We start from the raw sequence: 17,843 nt of genomic DNA on the forward strand, positions 1-17,843 counted from the left end.
GCTTAGCCCTCCCCTGGTGCATTACTGCCTCTGTCCCCATCCCACATCCAATCATGTGAGGGCTGGTCCAGCCAGGGCTGGTGGTAATGGTGTACTCCCATCAAGTCAGAAACCCGGAATGCATGCTTGAGTTTCCTTGGCTGCTCAAGCTAATACCATGGCTTAAATAATGGGAAAAAGAAGTCCATATCAAGGCATCATCAAGGTGATGCTTTCTTCCCAGAGACTGGCTGCTGCCTCCTTGGCTCCTCCGTCACATGATAAGGCACATGGCCATGTCTCCTGGTCTCTCCCTTTTCTTCCCAATCCCATTGGTTTCAGCTTCTTCCTTTCATGTCTTTCTCTCACCATGTGTCTGAATTCCATTCTCCTATAAAGGATCCCAGCACGAGGATTTAGCCCCACCTGATTACGGTGACCACACCTTCCCTAAAGTAGCCTCATCACAAGGCCCTGCTGATAGTTGGGCTCACTCCTGCAGGAAAGGATCACGTTTAAGAATCGTTTGTTCTGGGGGTACATACAGCTTCAAACCACCACAGTTTGTTTTTAAATACAGTTTGATATATGTAAATCAGTGCCATCTGTTTCTAACATTGCATATAATCTCTATGTATTCTTACTGAACTCTTAACATTTCCATAGTCAGCAGCATTCAGTATAGCAAGACTTTTAAAAAAATTTTTATTTTATTGTTTTTCTGGTTCTTTTTTTCTTGTATGGTATATATTATAATTATATAACCAATATTTATTTATTGGTTCAATAAACTTTGGAAGGATAACTAGGGGATCCAATCCCTCTTTTTAACAATACTACAGTAAAAATAAAAACATTTGCAAATCAAGTTTTGAACTGTAACATATTTCTAAGTCTATATATAAACGGAACAAAATCCTTAAGACTATTTTATTCAATAATAGTTCTTTCCTACTTTCAATGCCATTTTAGATTTTGTTTCTTCCATTCTCTATTTTATGCAATCTTTGTATTAGTCTCTTTTTTCCTTTCCTTTTCATTTGCTATTTAGTTATCCTTGAATAAAGAGGGTTGTTTCCTTGCATTTGTATGATGGTACTTTGGATGTATTCTCCTCGGGTCCTCTCACTGTTTACCTAGAGCCACTTGAATCCTCCTGTAAGGTCATGGAGTTACTTAGCAGCCTGGAGAAGGGTCAAAGCTGAGAGCCTCTTGAGCACTGTGGCAAAGAAACCTTATCTCTATGTAGTTTTTAAAGTTTTAGAAAACTTTAAAGTCAGATTTCTGTTGTTTTTCTTATCTTCTACTCCATGTGCTAGTCCATGTGTGCACATGTGTGTGTCTGCTCACTCCCACCTACAACCAGGTTGGGGTAAACCCCGCAGGGCAGCTAACAGCTGGCTTCAGGATCAGGTTCCCTCCCAGCCGCACTCCCCCTGTGGCACTGCCTCTACATGCACTGCACTCCAGCTCCCAGTGCAGCCCCTCCCAACAAAAGGCAGGAAAGGGGTAACTGTCAGTCACAAAATTGCTTACTCCCTGCTGTATGAAAGAGGAGATGGGGTAATCGGCTCACTCCCTCAGCTCTGAACTTGGGGTAACCAGCTTGCTCCCTCAGCTCTGAATTTGGGGTAACCGGCTTGCTCCCTCAGCTCTGCACTTGGGGTAACCAGCTTGCTCCCTCAGCTGTGAACTTGGGGTAACCAGCTTTTCCTTCAGCTGTGAGCTTGGGGTAACTGGCTTCTCCCTCAGCTTGGATGCATCCTCCAGGTGCAGCAGGAGCCTGCATCTCTCACGGCTGAGGTTGGGACACCTGGTCCTCCCCCATGTGAGCAGGTGTCCAGCCACATGGCAGAGTCCTCCTTCTAGGGAGTAAGGCAGCACAGTGATGGGGTATTAGCAGCCTCTCATATGGGGGCATCTCCCCTGGGGGGAGTAGGCAGCTGATTCAGTGAATGCATTGAGAATAAAAGCGGCTGAGGAAAACATTTTAAATTGTCATATTAATACCATATAAAAACTCAGTGTTAAATTAAAGTATATAATGCCAAAGAAAATATAGATGTTTAATTGACTTCTAGATAGCAAATAATTGCTATGCACAAAAGCAATGAGAAAAAAATCGTCTCCACCCCACCCCCACTACATCGAAATACCCAATTTTTAAAAGAAGACAAAAAAGGCCTGGAACCAGAATTGAAGAAATAAAATAGCCAGTAAGCATATGTAAAAATATTCAGGGTTATTTGTAGTCAAAGACATGTAAATTAATTAAATAATAAATTTTGAACTATTGATTAGCAAAAATTTTATAAAGTTAATACTGGACTTTCACACTCTGAATTGTACAGAATTGGAAATTTTGTACAAGTACCTTGCAAAAACACTTATTTGACAATAAAGGATATTTTTTAAATGTGATGTATCTAGATATGCTGGCAATGGTTTATATGCAATTATAATTAAAAATAGCAAAAAATGGAGCAAACATTAAGTATAAGAATATCTAAATAAGATGTGATATATACATATGAAAGAATATTATATCAACGGCATTTTTAAAGAATTATTACTGACCTAGAAATAAGATTGTGCTAACCCCCTCAGGAGAGTTTCAAAATTAGAATTTAAAAATGTTTTAAACTTTGCATCATTGAAATAAATTTATCACTTCCCAAAAGGAAATAACACTTATCTGTTTCTTGAGTTCTGTGATATTTCGAGGAAGAAAAAGTCAGTGATGTTACTTTCAGCCATGTTTTGTTGCTATTATGAAAATACATTGATAATGATTGGAAACGGAAATATTAATGAACAGATTGAGCTCTGTGTAGAGGGGAAAGCAGATTCTTTTAAAACATGAGAGGCAATATGTCCTAAATTTCTTAAGCGTAGCTTTAACAAAGTAACATAATTGTTCAATGTTATACAGTATTGCTTAATTGGATTCTGTCATTGGTGAAAAATATAAGCAAAAAAACATGTTTGACATTGTATTAATTTGGTAATGAATCTTATGAGTTAAATATTAAAATTATATTTTATACCCTCCAGTCATTTGATTCTAATGGCCACTTCCAAATAATACAATTTTTAGTTGTGAAAATCCTCTCAGTGGCTGCATTATAGTTCTATTTTTTTTTGTCATTGGTTATTCTAAATTAGTATCCTTAATTTGTAGAATGCTATTGCTGATTCACTCTTAAACAACTCTGTGATTCTACAGCAAGTCCCCTCTTGTCCCTCAGTTCTTCTCGGATGTCAGTTGTGCAGCCTTACCCTTGGGTCATGCCTTGAGTTCAGGATTATTGTACAATGACAAGAATTCATTGCTAGCCTATTTTTTTTGTGCTAGTGCCTTTTAGAGACAGTGGGATTCCGATTATAGAGTCTGCTGTGTTTACACTTGACTAGAGTTTATTATCATCACTGTTCAATTATTTATTTGGGAAAGCATGCTGACGGATACCACTTGGCATCCTCGTGAGCGTTTTGCCTTCTTGTTTTATAAGTCCCTCTGTTTTAAATTTGTTAAAATGATTCACTTGAATAGCCTTCAGCATGCTGTATATTTTTTGGTAGTGTTTTCTCTAACAGCAGTATTGAAATGTCCCATTTGTAGTTCAGTGTATTAGGAATCATAGCATTGAGTACACTTTGACCTGCGTAGTAAATCAACTGCTTTTTTCAGATGGGGCCCTGGACAAATGCCCTCTGTAGCTTTCCTTTTGTGAGCTGACTAGTATTTTCACCTGCTAATTCAGAATGTGTTGCTCCTTTTGTGGCATCTTGAAAATGGAAGTGATCTGAAGGAAAAGCACCAAGAGTAACGATCCGTGTGGATAAAGTGGGCCATTCGCTTGAATTTTCTTGCTTATAAGGGATAAATAATTTATGAGAATGGTTGACTAATATGCTGAACTTACATAGATATATACTCGTTCTACACCTGATACATTTCCTTAGAGAAATATTAGCCTAATGGTAATCAGACTTCTTAAAAACATAACATTTACTGTGGTATTTAAAAAGCATTCCTGAAATTGTTGGGTAAATTAGTTTTGAGACTCTAAATGGTTTTGCCTTTTGTTTTCCAGCTGGAAAATTACTCGTTGCACCTCTAATCCTGGTTTTGGGATTAGCTCTAGGGGCCATAGCAGTTGTGATCGGTAAGAAACACTTAACATATCTGAGATTAGAATATCTTTAGTGCCATAGAGAGAATAGGAATCAATTATTAAGTGGACATGATTTCTGTTTCTTGCTTCCTTTAAAGGAATGAGCCTTTGGCCTGTGGGAGGAAGACTGCATTTCAGACAAGCAATCAGTAAATGATTTTAAAAATTCAGAGGCACTTGTTCCATATGGAATGTATTATGTTTTTAGTCTACAAACAATTTTATATGTGTACCTTATAAAGTATTCTGGACAACCCCCTTTAAATACCAAGGTTAATAAAACTAATGCTTCAGCTAAAGAGTTTAGTGGACTAGAACCTAGGTTTTCCAGTTCTGGTGCAGATTAAAACATCAAAGAAAAGAGATTCTGGTGTACCCTTAGGTGTTTGGTTCGGTCTGGTGAGAAAGAGTGCTCTCAGTCAGGAAGACCTTTGATGTATTTATGAAAATACTTCTGTGAGTGCTGACAGAGAATGTACCAGTGGTTTGTAGTTTTAGTCATACAAGTGTATTAAATAAGTATTTTTAACAAATGGTTCTTCAGCTCTAACATGCATCAGAAGAACCCAGAAGGCATGTTGAAATACGAATTGCCGGGCCTACACCCAGAGCCTCTGATTCAGTAGGTCTGTGGAAGGGCCCATGGATTTGCATTTCTAAAAACTTCCCAGGTAAATGCTGCTGTTGCTGACCAAAGACCACAGTTGGAGAGCCATTGCTTTAAAGAATTTTAAAGTGAATGCTATAGATAAAGGCTGTTTTTATGATTGTTCCAAATAGTAGATGGAATTTTTTTGCTAAGTAAGATGATTTTTCATATATAACCTATTTAGCAAATACTGCATGTACAAGACAGATACAATTTTAGAGTAACTGACTTTTAAACTGACTTGTAGTGTTTCAGGACGTTACAAGGGAGAGAATATCATCATCCACATTTTACAGTTGAGGAAATTAAGTCTTTCTGTGAGCTTATAAGTGGTAGAACTGGAAATCAAACCTGACATTTGGTTTCACAGCCCATGTTCTTAACTAAAGTTCTATACTTTAGCCTAAGCTAAAGTATAAATATCCTAGTGTATAAAGGGTATGACTAGCTAGTAAAGACTTAGCCCTTAAGCTTGATATTTTGATAGAAAACAGTCCATATTCAGACTGGTATCACTGGGGTGGTTAAAAGGCAAGGGGGGTGGGGAGAGCTAAGACGAAATATTAAATAAACAGGGAAATTGTGTAGAAGTAAATAAGTGTCATAACATAAAACTCTTTTCAGCTTCATGTATTGATAAATAATGATTATAAAACAGTTTGCAAAAATTCAAAATGGAGAATTTGAAATACATAAACCTAAATGCCTCTGTTCCTAATTATCTTTCACCCCCTTTTTTTTTTTTGATTCCCAGGTTTATTTGTATTTCCTATCTATTGCCTTTGTAAAAAACAGAGAAAACGATCACGGACAGGTATGCACTGGTAAAAGGCAGACAGATGGTTTCATCTGAATTAAGCTGGTCTGGTAGGAGCTCTACAGCCTGGTTACACCCATCTGGGAGTCGATTCTTGAGGAACACGGAGCGGAGCCTTCTGCTGTCCCACCTCGCCGTGGTTCTCTGCAGGCCACATGCCTCCAGCTGCGGTGCCGTCCCCCGTATATAACCTGCCCCTTTCCCTCTACGGATTGCTGCTTTGACAAATGGTCACTTTCATAGACATGAGACTGAGCATCTGTATCATAGCTCTCACCTTCATCATGGTTCTCTGAAGACAATATTTTAATTGCGAACCAGGTATCCTCACAATTGCTCTGAGCACGCCTCTCCTGAGCGTTGCTTGGGCTGTGTTTGAACCTCGCTCCATGCCATCTGGTGGGAAGAGGTAGGCGTAGCTGGAGTCCCACCTTGAAGAGAGCAAGGCCATTCTCAGAAGATGAAGGCTCAGCCTATGCACCTGTGTCCATCCATGGCCCAGGCAGTGTAATTCATTCATTCTTCAGAGGCTGTAATTGCTAAAAATCTCAATGCCCCAAAGGGAGCTAATGAAACTAAATGAATGAGAAGAATCATGAGTTATTGAACTCTCCATGTGTAGTGGGTAAATGTATCTATATACATATACATATGCACTCTATATGTATAGTATTAAAACTAGACCCAGTAGCCTTGTACTTGTCTAGGACCATGCCTCTACACTATTTTTCCACATTCTTCCTAGAGCTATTTAAAGATGGTGGCTCCTTTGTGGGCTTAGTTTGGTAATATACCGAATTAAAGTCAATATAGACAACAGCCTATTTCAATACTGATCCTCTCTATTTCTTGCTCTCTTTTTTTTTCAAACATACACACCGAAACTTGTGCAATGTTAGCCCATGGGGTAATCAAGCTTTGTAAACTGAAAAAATTGATAAGCTGCTTTTAGGAAATTCTCAGTCTCCTCACATGTCTTACATTTTGGCCTTCGTCCTTCACTGTAAAAATAAATCCGTCAGGCAGGATTAGTTGATCCAAAGAATAAGTTTCGTATAAAGAGAATGAATTAAGTCTTTAAACAAATCCCTAATCTGCTCAATTTTTTTATCAAGTTATAATTGCAAATAATTCTACTCTGTAACAAGGTTTTACATTATTTAATACCCTACCTTCTTCTCCCCCTTTTCTCTCTCCCTTTTTTTCGTGTCGCTGAGTTTTTCATAAGAACAAATACTACCTGTAAAGGAGTTTTTATGTTTATTTCTGAATTGCATAATAATCTGTTGACGTTTTCTTATGGAGGGATAGTTTGAAAACAAAACTTTTGATGTTACTGGATATATCTAAAATATAAAGTGCTTTTGGAGAAGCAAACACAAAAAATGAAGGAAATATTTTCAGGGTGTTTTCAAAGCTGAGACATCTTTGCAAATAAAAAGTCAAGTAGTTAAACTATAGGTTTGTTGCATCATGAAAATTCGTCATCAGAAAGGAAGATCCCTCAGAAGCCTGAAGTTTCCAATTGTCTCCAGATCCTTAATATTAGCTGTCTGCCATAGAAGTAGCATTTATATGTCAACAGCATTGTCTGAGTTGAAATGGGTTATGTGATAAACATGCATTAACATGGATAGTTTGTCTTTATTGGGCTCCAGAACATAAGGGCATTTGCCATTTTTGTTTGAGCTAAAAGCCCATTGTAGTAAAGTTCACATACATGGATAAATCAGCATGCTTCCATTCTTTCGGAATCACAATCAGAATAGCTATGCCACAGCTCGGGACTAATTGTCTATTTCCAGGTAGAAGAGATCGTGCTATTTATGGTTCTGGAGTAGCATAGTTCTGAAGTGTGACATGATGTAAGAAAAAGCGAGGTTCTAGTTTTCAGAAATTTTTCTTAGCATTCCTCCATTCATCCGTCCATCCACCCATTCATTCAGCAAATACGTCAGTGCCTGTTCTAGGTGGTCTGGTATTAAGAGTGGAAGGGTGAAACTTTCTAGCTTAAATCCATGAATTCTGTCATGAAAGTGTTTAATTTTTGTAAATATGTCTGTCCTGGTTTTAGGCCTTAGTTTTGTGATATATGAATATGATCAATTCTAAATCTAGTGAATATGTATATGTATGTTATACATATATATATATGTACAGAAAATATTCCCATAGCTACATATGAAAACATGTGCTACATATATACCATATGGTTGAATAATAATGCTCTATGGTCTTAGATAATCTATTTTCTTAGCTTATTGTGTCTTTTGTCTTTGGCCTACTCAGGGATTTTTATTCCTTTCTTTAAATAACTTATCTTTTGGAGATATTTTTATATTATTTAAAACTTTTCCAATATTCCAGTTACAAAGCCAGGTCTGTTATCAAGCAGCAAAGGTTATTCCATCAATGTTTGAGAATAGTGTGCATTGTGTCACACAGGCCTTTCATTTTTCTATTGCATAGATTTTTTAAAAATTAATATATGCATTTTTCTCTTTGAAAGTTGACGTATAGTAGGCCTTTTTCTGCTGGTGGCTTCAAAGAGTTATTGGTGAGTTTTTTACGAAGTTTCATCAAGATCTTAAAAAGAGAGAAAAAATAAAGAAAATTATTTCTATGTCAGTGCCAACATTGAAGGTAAAACTATCATAGTAACTTTTGGAGTAAATTCTAAAACTACCTTAGAAAAAAAAGCATGCACATAAAATATCTTTCTGTCTTAGCCTTGCCATTTTAATATGTTTTAATCTAAATTTGATACATACTCCTTTTAAAAAATAAAACCATATAGAGCTACAAAATACTAGGCCCTCTGCTTACCCCACCCTTATCTGCTAGGGGTAACCACTGTTAATGGTTTGACGTGTGTCTTTCCAGACACTTTGTACAAACCTACTAGTGTGTGTGTGTGTGTGTGTGCATGTGTGATAGAGAGAGAGATTGTGTGTGTGTATCAGTTTTATACAAAAGGGATATTCTTACTGTCCTGTGACTGTTATCATTTTACTATATATATCATATATCAGTGGACACTTTTCTGTAAGAGTTTAAATAGATTTACCTCATGCTTTTGTAAATTACTGCATATTCCATTGTGGAATGGTATGTCCCCTCTTGAATGGACATTGAGAGAGTTTTCACTTGTCTTATTACACAGTAACAGTGAAGAGTGAAGATCCTTTGCTATATATACTTTTTCACCCTTGTGTGAATGGTTCCATAGGTTCTGAAATTTGGTTTCTACAAGATAATCCTAACAACACTGTAATACTTTTTCAGTGAATGAGATCATAGAAATAACATATTTGAGATCCTTTTTTTGAAGGGAAAAGAAAGATTGTATAGGAGTGCTTAATTTTTAAAGAAAAGCATCTTCTGCAAGATAATTTCCCCTGCTTGTTTAGCCAAATAAATACTTTGCCAAAAAAAAGTATAAAATAAAATTTACCTTTTTTACCAATAGAAATAAAATGTGATGAGATGTCTGAAAGGTGATGTGAGAAATATGTATTAGCTTAGGGATGGTCTAGTTTTAACACATGGTGGATTTAAATGAAATAGTCAAACCAAGTTGATCATGTTTGTCTTTTTTTATCCATGTTTATGCATGTTGCTCCACAAAAGAACTTAATTATGTGGCATGAAAAGTAGGAAGCATTATGTTGGCAATTGTGAATACCCACAGTTATCCGTAGAAGAATAAATTGTACTGTAAGTAAGGTTTAGTAGTTTGTTAGGGTATTTATAAATTATGGAATGATCTGAAACATTTATCTTGCAGTGAATCCCAACGGTTCCATTGGAACTTCTGAAAGGGGAGTTAGGAGGAGAGAGGTCAGACCTTTAGTTTAAGCAACACCCTGTTGCCAGCATCTTGATTTTCTGATAGGTGCTATGGTATCACAACAGCAGATCAGTGAGGAAAGCGATCTAAGGTAATTAAACACCAGCCAAGTTACAACATATCTTTAATTATACATTCTCCGCTGCCATGTCAGGATTCAGTGGTGCCTGTCATGGAATTCCCGGCCCTGTGCCACCACCCACCATCTCCTGTGTCCCCGAGTGGCTCTGTTTGTTTCCCACCACCCAAATGCATGCCATGGCTCCCCTGCTCTCCTAGGCCGAAGATACCCACAGACCGCGGTACTCTGCCTTGTCTGGGGTCTCCCCAGCCTCATGTGTCTCCGTTCCTCTGCTACCCTAAGTAGCTCCTCCTCACTTTAAGAAGAGAGACCGAGGAGAATGGGTTCGCGCTGGCATGTGCCAAGCCTCAGTGTCCTTCCTGGCCATGGCCAAAGTAGAGCACGTCAGCCCTGTTGTCCATCCATCATTCCCTTGTTAAACAGTGTCTTACATTAGACCTACATGCTGCCTGTTCTATTTATAATTATAAAAAATTATAAAACAATTTATAACTAAATTGGTATATTCTGTTAAGTACAAAAATGAGAAAATTCACACCAAAAGCCATATTTAGATATTTAACTTTATAAGCAAGCTGCACACATCATAATGTGAATCTTCACATGGGAGTGTGTGCTTATCCTTTCATATTTGTGGCTGAGATCTAGACCTTCTCTTTAAAGTAACTTTTCCTGTGTTCAGCTTTGTTGTTTTGTGTTAAGACCTGTTATAAATGTAGCCTTAAAAGTCAATGACGCACTTTAAATATTTGTGCCATTTAAGTGATTTAATGGCAAGGTTAAGGTAACTGATAATTTATATATACATTTCAATGGAGACAATAGAACAATAGTATTAGCAAATATGTGTCACCTCTTTAAATTTGGGGGGAATCAGAAACATACTCAAAAAATGTAGCAGAATTTCTAAAAATTACAGTAATCCTGGAAAATAGCATCAAGAGCTCAAACACAGTAAATAACAGTTAAATTTTCGTCTAGAGGGAATGTTTATTTAAAATACAAAGTTAATTCCTGCTGAAAACTGCATTTTTCCTACTTCATGCAACCTATAAGATTCCCTGACTAGAAACATGAAAAATTAGTTCTGCCACCAGTAGCTAGTTTTTTAGTGTATTTTGTTTTCTCAAGTTGCTAGAATTCAATTATTTCCTCTTACTGTGGATAATAAGTTCCAAAATGTATAATTTTTATATCCACATTTATTACTTTGATAAAACTGAAAAAAAAAATGTGTAGAAGCACTCGAGTCTGGTCTGAATAAAATCACACCCCAAACATGGGGACCACTCAAGGTTACTTTGCATGCAAACCAGTGATCCGTACCTTTCTGACAGAAGTGTGGGGAACCCCCTGGTCTGGAGGATAAGGCTGTTCCCATGTCCTAGCCAACTCTCATGTGGGCTGGCTTTTGTACATCACTGTCATGAGGCCAGAACGTCATCTGACTATCCAAATCCAAGTAACAGGGTCACGGTAAAGAGCCTATTGTAATTGCCTACTTGATGTACTAGCTACAGTTTTAATCTATCGGGTAACTTCTAGAGCCCCATATGTATTGCCAGTTTTAGTAACGTGAGTATGTGTGCCTCAGCTTTATTCTTTTGTAGAAGCAGACATTTCTGCTAAAGAAGTGACTACTTTAAGGATAACAATGTGGATTTAAAAGGCAATAAATTATTTAAACACGCAAAACATTGCCACTGCCTTTTCGTTTTTTAAAAAAAATTTCATGAGATGTATTTAACTGCCTTACTTAGGTTGATAGAGATGTATTAGCATAGAAAAAACCACTTTCTGGTTTTTAGTTCAAATGACACTTTTTTGCCACTGTCTTCTATTATTAATGTTTAATGAATCTTCCCTGACTTGTGAAGTGATACCTAAATCCCTGCTTCCTCTTAGATTGCCTGTTTGTCTTGCTTTTTCCCTCCTGAGGGACATCCCCTTTCCATCTCAGCCAAGTGTGGAATAAATTCTGTCTCGCCATTAACTCTTCTGACTCAAATGAAATAAAATCCAAATACTGAAAGGACTCAATAATTTATCTCTGAAAGTGAGCATAATTGACCTTGGCTTATTTTACTTGTAAATTGGAATGTAGCAGGTGTACCTGGAACACTTCTCCCTCTTCCTTCATAGGAGTTGGAGAGCCCTGCCCAACCATCTCCCAAGAAATATGGGCAAATAAGTGCAAAGAAGTCATTTGATCAGCAGGACTTAATAGTACTCTAAAACCAGGTTTCAGAAATTGCTTCATAAATATCGTCAAGGTCAGTATTGCACGTGCGTGTTGGTTGGGACAGACAGCACTTGGGGGCTTTCGTCTAGCCTGACCTCAGGCCCTCCAGGAGGCAGCCAGAGTAGCCAGTTGTCTCCTTAGGGTCTTTGTTGCAGCAAAAAGTCCAACAGCATGGCCTTGGGGCTGGGTTTACGTGGTGAGCATTTGTATATGAGATTCAATCGTGGAGTCACACTCAGAACATTGTTAGACTTTTTGATAATCTGAAGTAGGTCACGCTGAGTGTAACTGTTAACCTATCCTATAGAAACTATCTCTCATTTGCCAATGTTTAACTTTTTTCACTGATATGATTTAGACATGAGGCACCCTCAAATTAGTAAGCAAACGGTATTTTTAGTATAGGTTTAGTACATGACACAGAAAAGTTCACAGGAGTGTCAAATTGCGGTAGAAAAGAGGCGTTTCAGCTTTGCACTTGTGGCTGGCAATCTGTGCTTTCTGTCATTATTTCCTTGCAAATCTGTGATGTGTTCGCCTCACGTCCCAGCTCGGTAAATAGTCTCAATACTAAGATTTTAAGCCAAATTTTAAAGGTAGCAGTTTTCCTTAACATATCACTTCTGTATCCAAATATAGTTTTATTGTGTAAGCAAATACACAACTAAACATTTGATAGAAATATCTAAATTTCCTTTGTAATCTATGGAAAATTAACATGCCTTATGTTCTTTTATAAAGAAAATGCCAGATAAGAGTATCATGATTTCTAATCAGTCAATTACAAGTCTTTATTCTTATCAACTTATGAAGCCCAGTTATTTTATAAAGTTCCATAGGACAGCTCTTCAGTAGCTTACTTTTGAGATTTGGTCATTTTTGTCATAATCATAATACTGTATGATATTTAAAAATAGAGCAACCTTATATTTCATGTGTAACCTAGAGCAGTTATTGGTTTTATATGACCATTTACCTTGACAAGGACAATCTGTCACAGACCTTTAATATGAAAATTAATTGACACTTGTTGCTTATGAAAGTAATTATTGTCATGTAATAAGGAGGAGATTCTGAGAGATCACAGAAAATTACTATTTCTGTCTAGAAGGAACACAAAACTGGCATTAAATGTTAGTAAAATATGTTAACACATTATTTATTAAGAAGCCACAGCAGTTAGTGTTTTGTTTATAATTTAAACAAAATTGGTTATAAGATATTTTCATGAAACAGATATATTTATATTTATGTATACATATTGCAAACTGTGGGATAATTAAATTACTCATGTTCTTTCTTTTTTTTTTTTTTTACAAAGATGTAAAATGCCAAAAGATTGGGTGTTTAATCTGTCATTGCTGTATATTCAGAAATTGCTGTTTCTAAGGAATGATTATAATTTCCTATTTGAAATACCAGAATATATGCCATTTTAATTATATTCTCATGAACAATACAAACGAGGGAGTTCCTTAATCTAAAAATGAATGACTTTCCCTAGTCTTTGTACCAGACCTTGCTATCGTTTCATTATCTTGGGTTTTCTGTAGATTTGGTAGCCATTTTTTAAATAATATGTCATAATATTTATCATGCTTAAAATGAGCCTGGTTGAAAAGAGTTCTATTTTCTTTGCTTTCCTCAGTGATATTGGAGGAATTTTATATAATTTTATTTTTTAACTTTTTCTACATTTTATTGGTCATTATTAACGTGGGTATTCCTAAAACTATATGGAGGAAATGGTTTTGAATATATTTTAAGAGATAGGTAGAAATAAAATTAGAAAACAGACACTATTCTTGTGTACAATTCCCTGGAAGGAAATTGGAAAGAAAGAACACTATGTGAAATGAAAATGTTAGAAAGTAAGGACTATTTAAGCCTTCAAATTTCTTTAGGCTATTAGAGTAATAAACTTCTTACTTCCAAGTGATAATTTCATGCTCTTTTCAGTGAACTGTGTTTTTAGGATGGTATATAATTGCCCGACCATTTTAGTGTTTATAGGTTATTTACTGAAAAGAAAGGAAGAAAATGGTGAATAACGGCAGGAAAACGGGGTTTATTCCCATTTTCCGGTAGCACTAATGCCCCTTTAACCTTCCGAATGGTGCTTTGTGATGAGAATGTAGAACATTTCTATATGTTATTAGTGCCTTATTTTTTTCACTTGACTTTCATTTCTTATCTAAAGAGCCATATATGTTTTTGAGTGTTCTTTAGTCCCTCTATTTAAAGCGCTAAGGAAACAGTGTCTCTTTATAGATGTACATAAGCTGCATTCCCTACTGTAATCCGCTGTAGGCTCTCTAGAATGGTGAGTTAACCAATGATTTTTTTTCTTGAACACATTTGCTCATTTTTAGGTTACTGCATTTTTTTAAAGGATATTAAACACCAGAAATTGAAGCCATTAAGATTGAAATGCATTTTTAAACCACAGGAAATGATGCCAACTGTCTAAGTTTAACACGGGAGTTGAAATGGCTTTCAGTCTTCATCCAGTTAGGACAAATTAGGTCAAAATTACGTTACTGAAAGGATTAAAAGTAAAAGCAACTAAATGGTACTTGAGAAATTTGATCAATTCCCTGCAATTTGTCTTTAGCAATATTTTATCAGTAATGCACTTCCACGTGGATGCTGGAGAACTGTGGTGTTTGCTATTTACATGTTACCCTCTCACAGTGGGATTGATCAAGCTATTTTGTCTTATCTTGCTCTTCCTGGTCAGTACCTTTTGTTTCCACTTCATACAAAGTCCTGGTTTTTGTTGTCTTCTTTATGTATCATAGTATATAATTTAGCTTTTCTTGATGAATGTATAATGGCTAATTAAAATAAACCTTATGTATGCTTAGAAAAGACAAAGACACGGGTGGAATATGCACATATGTATAAATATTTGACAAAGAAAAAAGGTAAAGAATCCTCTAACCCACAGATGAGTCCTGCTGGACAGGGCCTGGAAAGGAACAGACTTTTTAAAGCATGAAATTTTAAAATCTATTACCTCAATAATTTTCAGTGGATGTGTGTCAGTACTGCCCTTTCTTAGTAAGTAAATCTCATTTGCTGCTGGCGGTAAAACCAACCCATGTGTCAGATCATACAAATTTTAGTGGCAAGTTCTTTCAAAAGATGGATCCCATATGATAAATTTGGAGACTCAGTTTTGGACTTTGAGCATTGTCCCTATGGCCTTTTGTTGTGGTTGGGCTTTTTGTAATTATTGGTTTTGGTCGGTTGGTTTAAAATGAAAGGGGGTCTTAATCATGAGAACATATCTCCTGGCAAAGTATAAAGGCCTGGATGAAACAACTAAATGGGAATCAAACTATTTTGATTGTCACTGTAGGAGATGTTTTATTGTACGGATTAACTGTGGAGTGCTGTTTACTCACATGATGTGTTCAACACATCATACAGTGTCATCTAGCAATGCCTAATAAAAGTCTTAAAGAGAGAAGACTACTGCTTTTTTTTTTCCCCACAAACTTTCAAAATTTAAAGAAATTAATAGGTGACATTTGACAGTACCAGAGCAGTGGCCATCAATCCAAGAATTCTGCATGGGGCAAGAGAGGAGAGCTAGGCCAGTCCCATTGAAGTAGGAGGTCAGCTTGGCCTGGTGTTCGCTCTCCAGACAGCATAGGCTGGACTGTAGTGGGCAGTGGAGACCACTGAAAAGATGCAGTGTCGCCCCTGGTGCCAGGAATGCAGTCGCACATACTGATAATGTTGATTATTTTTAAACAAACAAGTGTGCCCTTTCCATTGCCCAGATACCCAGAGTAATTGACATGGGAGGCTCAATGGTTTCCATTTATTCATGTTTTTTTTCCTGTTCATAAAAGTAGTATCTCTCATCCCAACTCTACTACATGCAGAAATTAACATGAAATATTACATGGACTTATATGTGAAAGGCAAAACAATAAAACTCTTCTCTGAAGAACACATAGGAGAATATCATTATAGCCTTGGGAATGGTAAAACCTTCCTAAACAGGACACAAAAGGCCCTAACTATGAAAGGAAAAGATGATAATAGGTTGTTAAAATTAAGAACTACTGTTCCTCAAATGACACCTTAAGGGAGTAAAAAAAAACCATGGACAGAGAGAAAAGTCTATAGAAACCTAAGTAAAGTACTATAACCCAGAATACACAAAGAAGTCCTACTTTTTTTCAGTAAGAAAAAAAAATTTAAAGAAAAGGACAGTGACAAAATATTTAAATAAGCACTTCAGAAAATCATTACACATGTGAAAAAGTGCTCAATATCCTTACACATGAAATAAGGCACATCTAAACCACAAATAGATAACAACACACCTCACGAGAAATTATTAAAATCTGACCATACCAAGTGTTGCTGAGGATGTGGTACAACTGGATTCTCATAAACTGCCAGTAAATTGATGGACAGCGTTTTGGAAAACTATCCAGCAGTATCTACAAAAGCTAATTATATATACCTACTCTAGCACCTACCATTTCCTGTCCAAAGGAAATGAGGGCATTTGTTAACCAAAGAACAGGTACAAGAATGTCCATCAACAGAAAAGTAGATGAAATATATTGTGATATATTCATACAGTGGACTATTTGGAGCAAAAACAATGAATAAACTGCTGGTACATTCAACAATGGGGTTGAATCTCATGGACATTATGTTGAACAAAAGAAGCCAGACACAAAAGAATATTCTACTGTAGGATGACTTTGAATGAAGACCCAAAATAGATAAAACTACTCAATGGTGATAGAAGTCAGAAGAATATTATTACACTAGGAGTTACTAATTGGGAAGGGGCAGGAAGAAACTTTCAGGGATGGTAAAAACATGCTATTTTTTGTGAGTGTATATAGCATAAAAGTTTTTTTGCTGTGCATTTGAAATGTGTCACCTTAAATATAACTTGAATTTTATACCTCCGTTTGAAAAAATTAGTGGAGCAAAAAAGTAGATTGATAGATAAGTAGCGATAAATACTGCACACTTTGAAGTTGATAATTTACACTCTTACCACCTAGAATTTTTGTTCCAATTTACTCTCCAGAAAACTGTTAATCTTTTAAATATTTTCCAATTTAATAGAGTAAAAGTGGCTAATATTTTTAAATTATGGCCAAATTGGTTATATTTATTGTGCCAAATATCTGTTCTTTAAATTGAATGTCTCCTAAATCCACTTCCTTTAGTTCCTTTCATCCTAAGGAATGAGCACTCATCATTTCCTTTCATTTTCTGAATATTTCCAGGTTCCAAGTCATTTTGTTTAATGCAAAAATGGTGATGCCTCTTATTATAGCTACAGTTGCCCAAACACACGTATATAATACAGTAGGCACATATTTAATTTACACAATCTACAAGGTTTGGCAGGACATATGCCCCAGTGCAAGCATAAGACTAGAAGACTCCAGAGTAGCTGAAACCGAATGAAGGGGACAGTAGGGCACAGGGGGGGGGGCGGGGGTGGGAATGCTGCAAATGGAGGCAGGGAGTTGTCTTGCAGATGGGAAGCCCCCTGGAGGATGTAAGCAGAGGAGAACCCATCCTTCCCAGATCCCTCTGGCTGCTACAATGAAACAAGAGTAAAGGAAGGTGTCAGTTTGCCAGGGGTGCTGTGACAAATACCACACAGTGGGTTGGCTTAAGCAACAAGCGTTTATTGCTGTGTGGTTTTAGAGGACAGAATTCCAAACCCAAGGAGTCAGCGAGACCATGCTTTCGCTCAGAGACAGGCGCATTCTGGTTCTGGTCCATGGTTGCCTTCTCTGTCTTTCTCTGACCCTGGCTTCTCTGACTGCATCTGAATTTCAAGTAATATGGATTAAGACCCACCCTGATTCAATTGGCCATTCCTTAACAAATAACTACATCTTCAAAAGGTCCTTTTTACAAATGCACTCACATTAAGATTAATGTGCACCCCCAGAGAACCTCTTTTGTTGCTCAGACGTGGCCTCTCTCTCTCAACCACCACGGCCAGCTTCTGGAACCTAATGGTTTCTCACCACATCTGCTGTCA

At 36.7% G+C, this 17,843-nt stretch overlaps 1 protein-coding gene across 1 annotated transcript in view; it reads left to right on the top strand.

Annotated features, from left to right (window-relative positions):
• The window catches only part of RNF217 (ring finger protein 217), a 142,459-nt gene extending 125,180 nt beyond the window's left edge, over positions 1 to 17,279 (top strand). The window contains exons 5-6 of the mRNA XM_077162806.1: positions 4,077 to 4,148; positions 5,561 to 17,279. Coding sequence (XP_077018921.1) covers positions 4,077 to 4,148; positions 5,561 to 5,634 — 146 coding nt within the window. The 3' untranslated portion in view covers positions 5,635 to 17,279. The remainder of the gene's footprint in view (positions 1 to 4,076; positions 4,149 to 5,560) is intronic.
• Positions 17,280 to 17,843: the final 564 nt, after the last annotated feature.

This window comes from Tamandua tetradactyla, chromosome 5, assembly GCF_023851605.1.
Source record: "Tamandua tetradactyla isolate mTamTet1 chromosome 5, mTamTet1.pri, whole genome shotgun sequence".
NCBI lineage: Eukaryota > Metazoa > Chordata > Mammalia > Pilosa > Myrmecophagidae > Tamandua > Tamandua tetradactyla.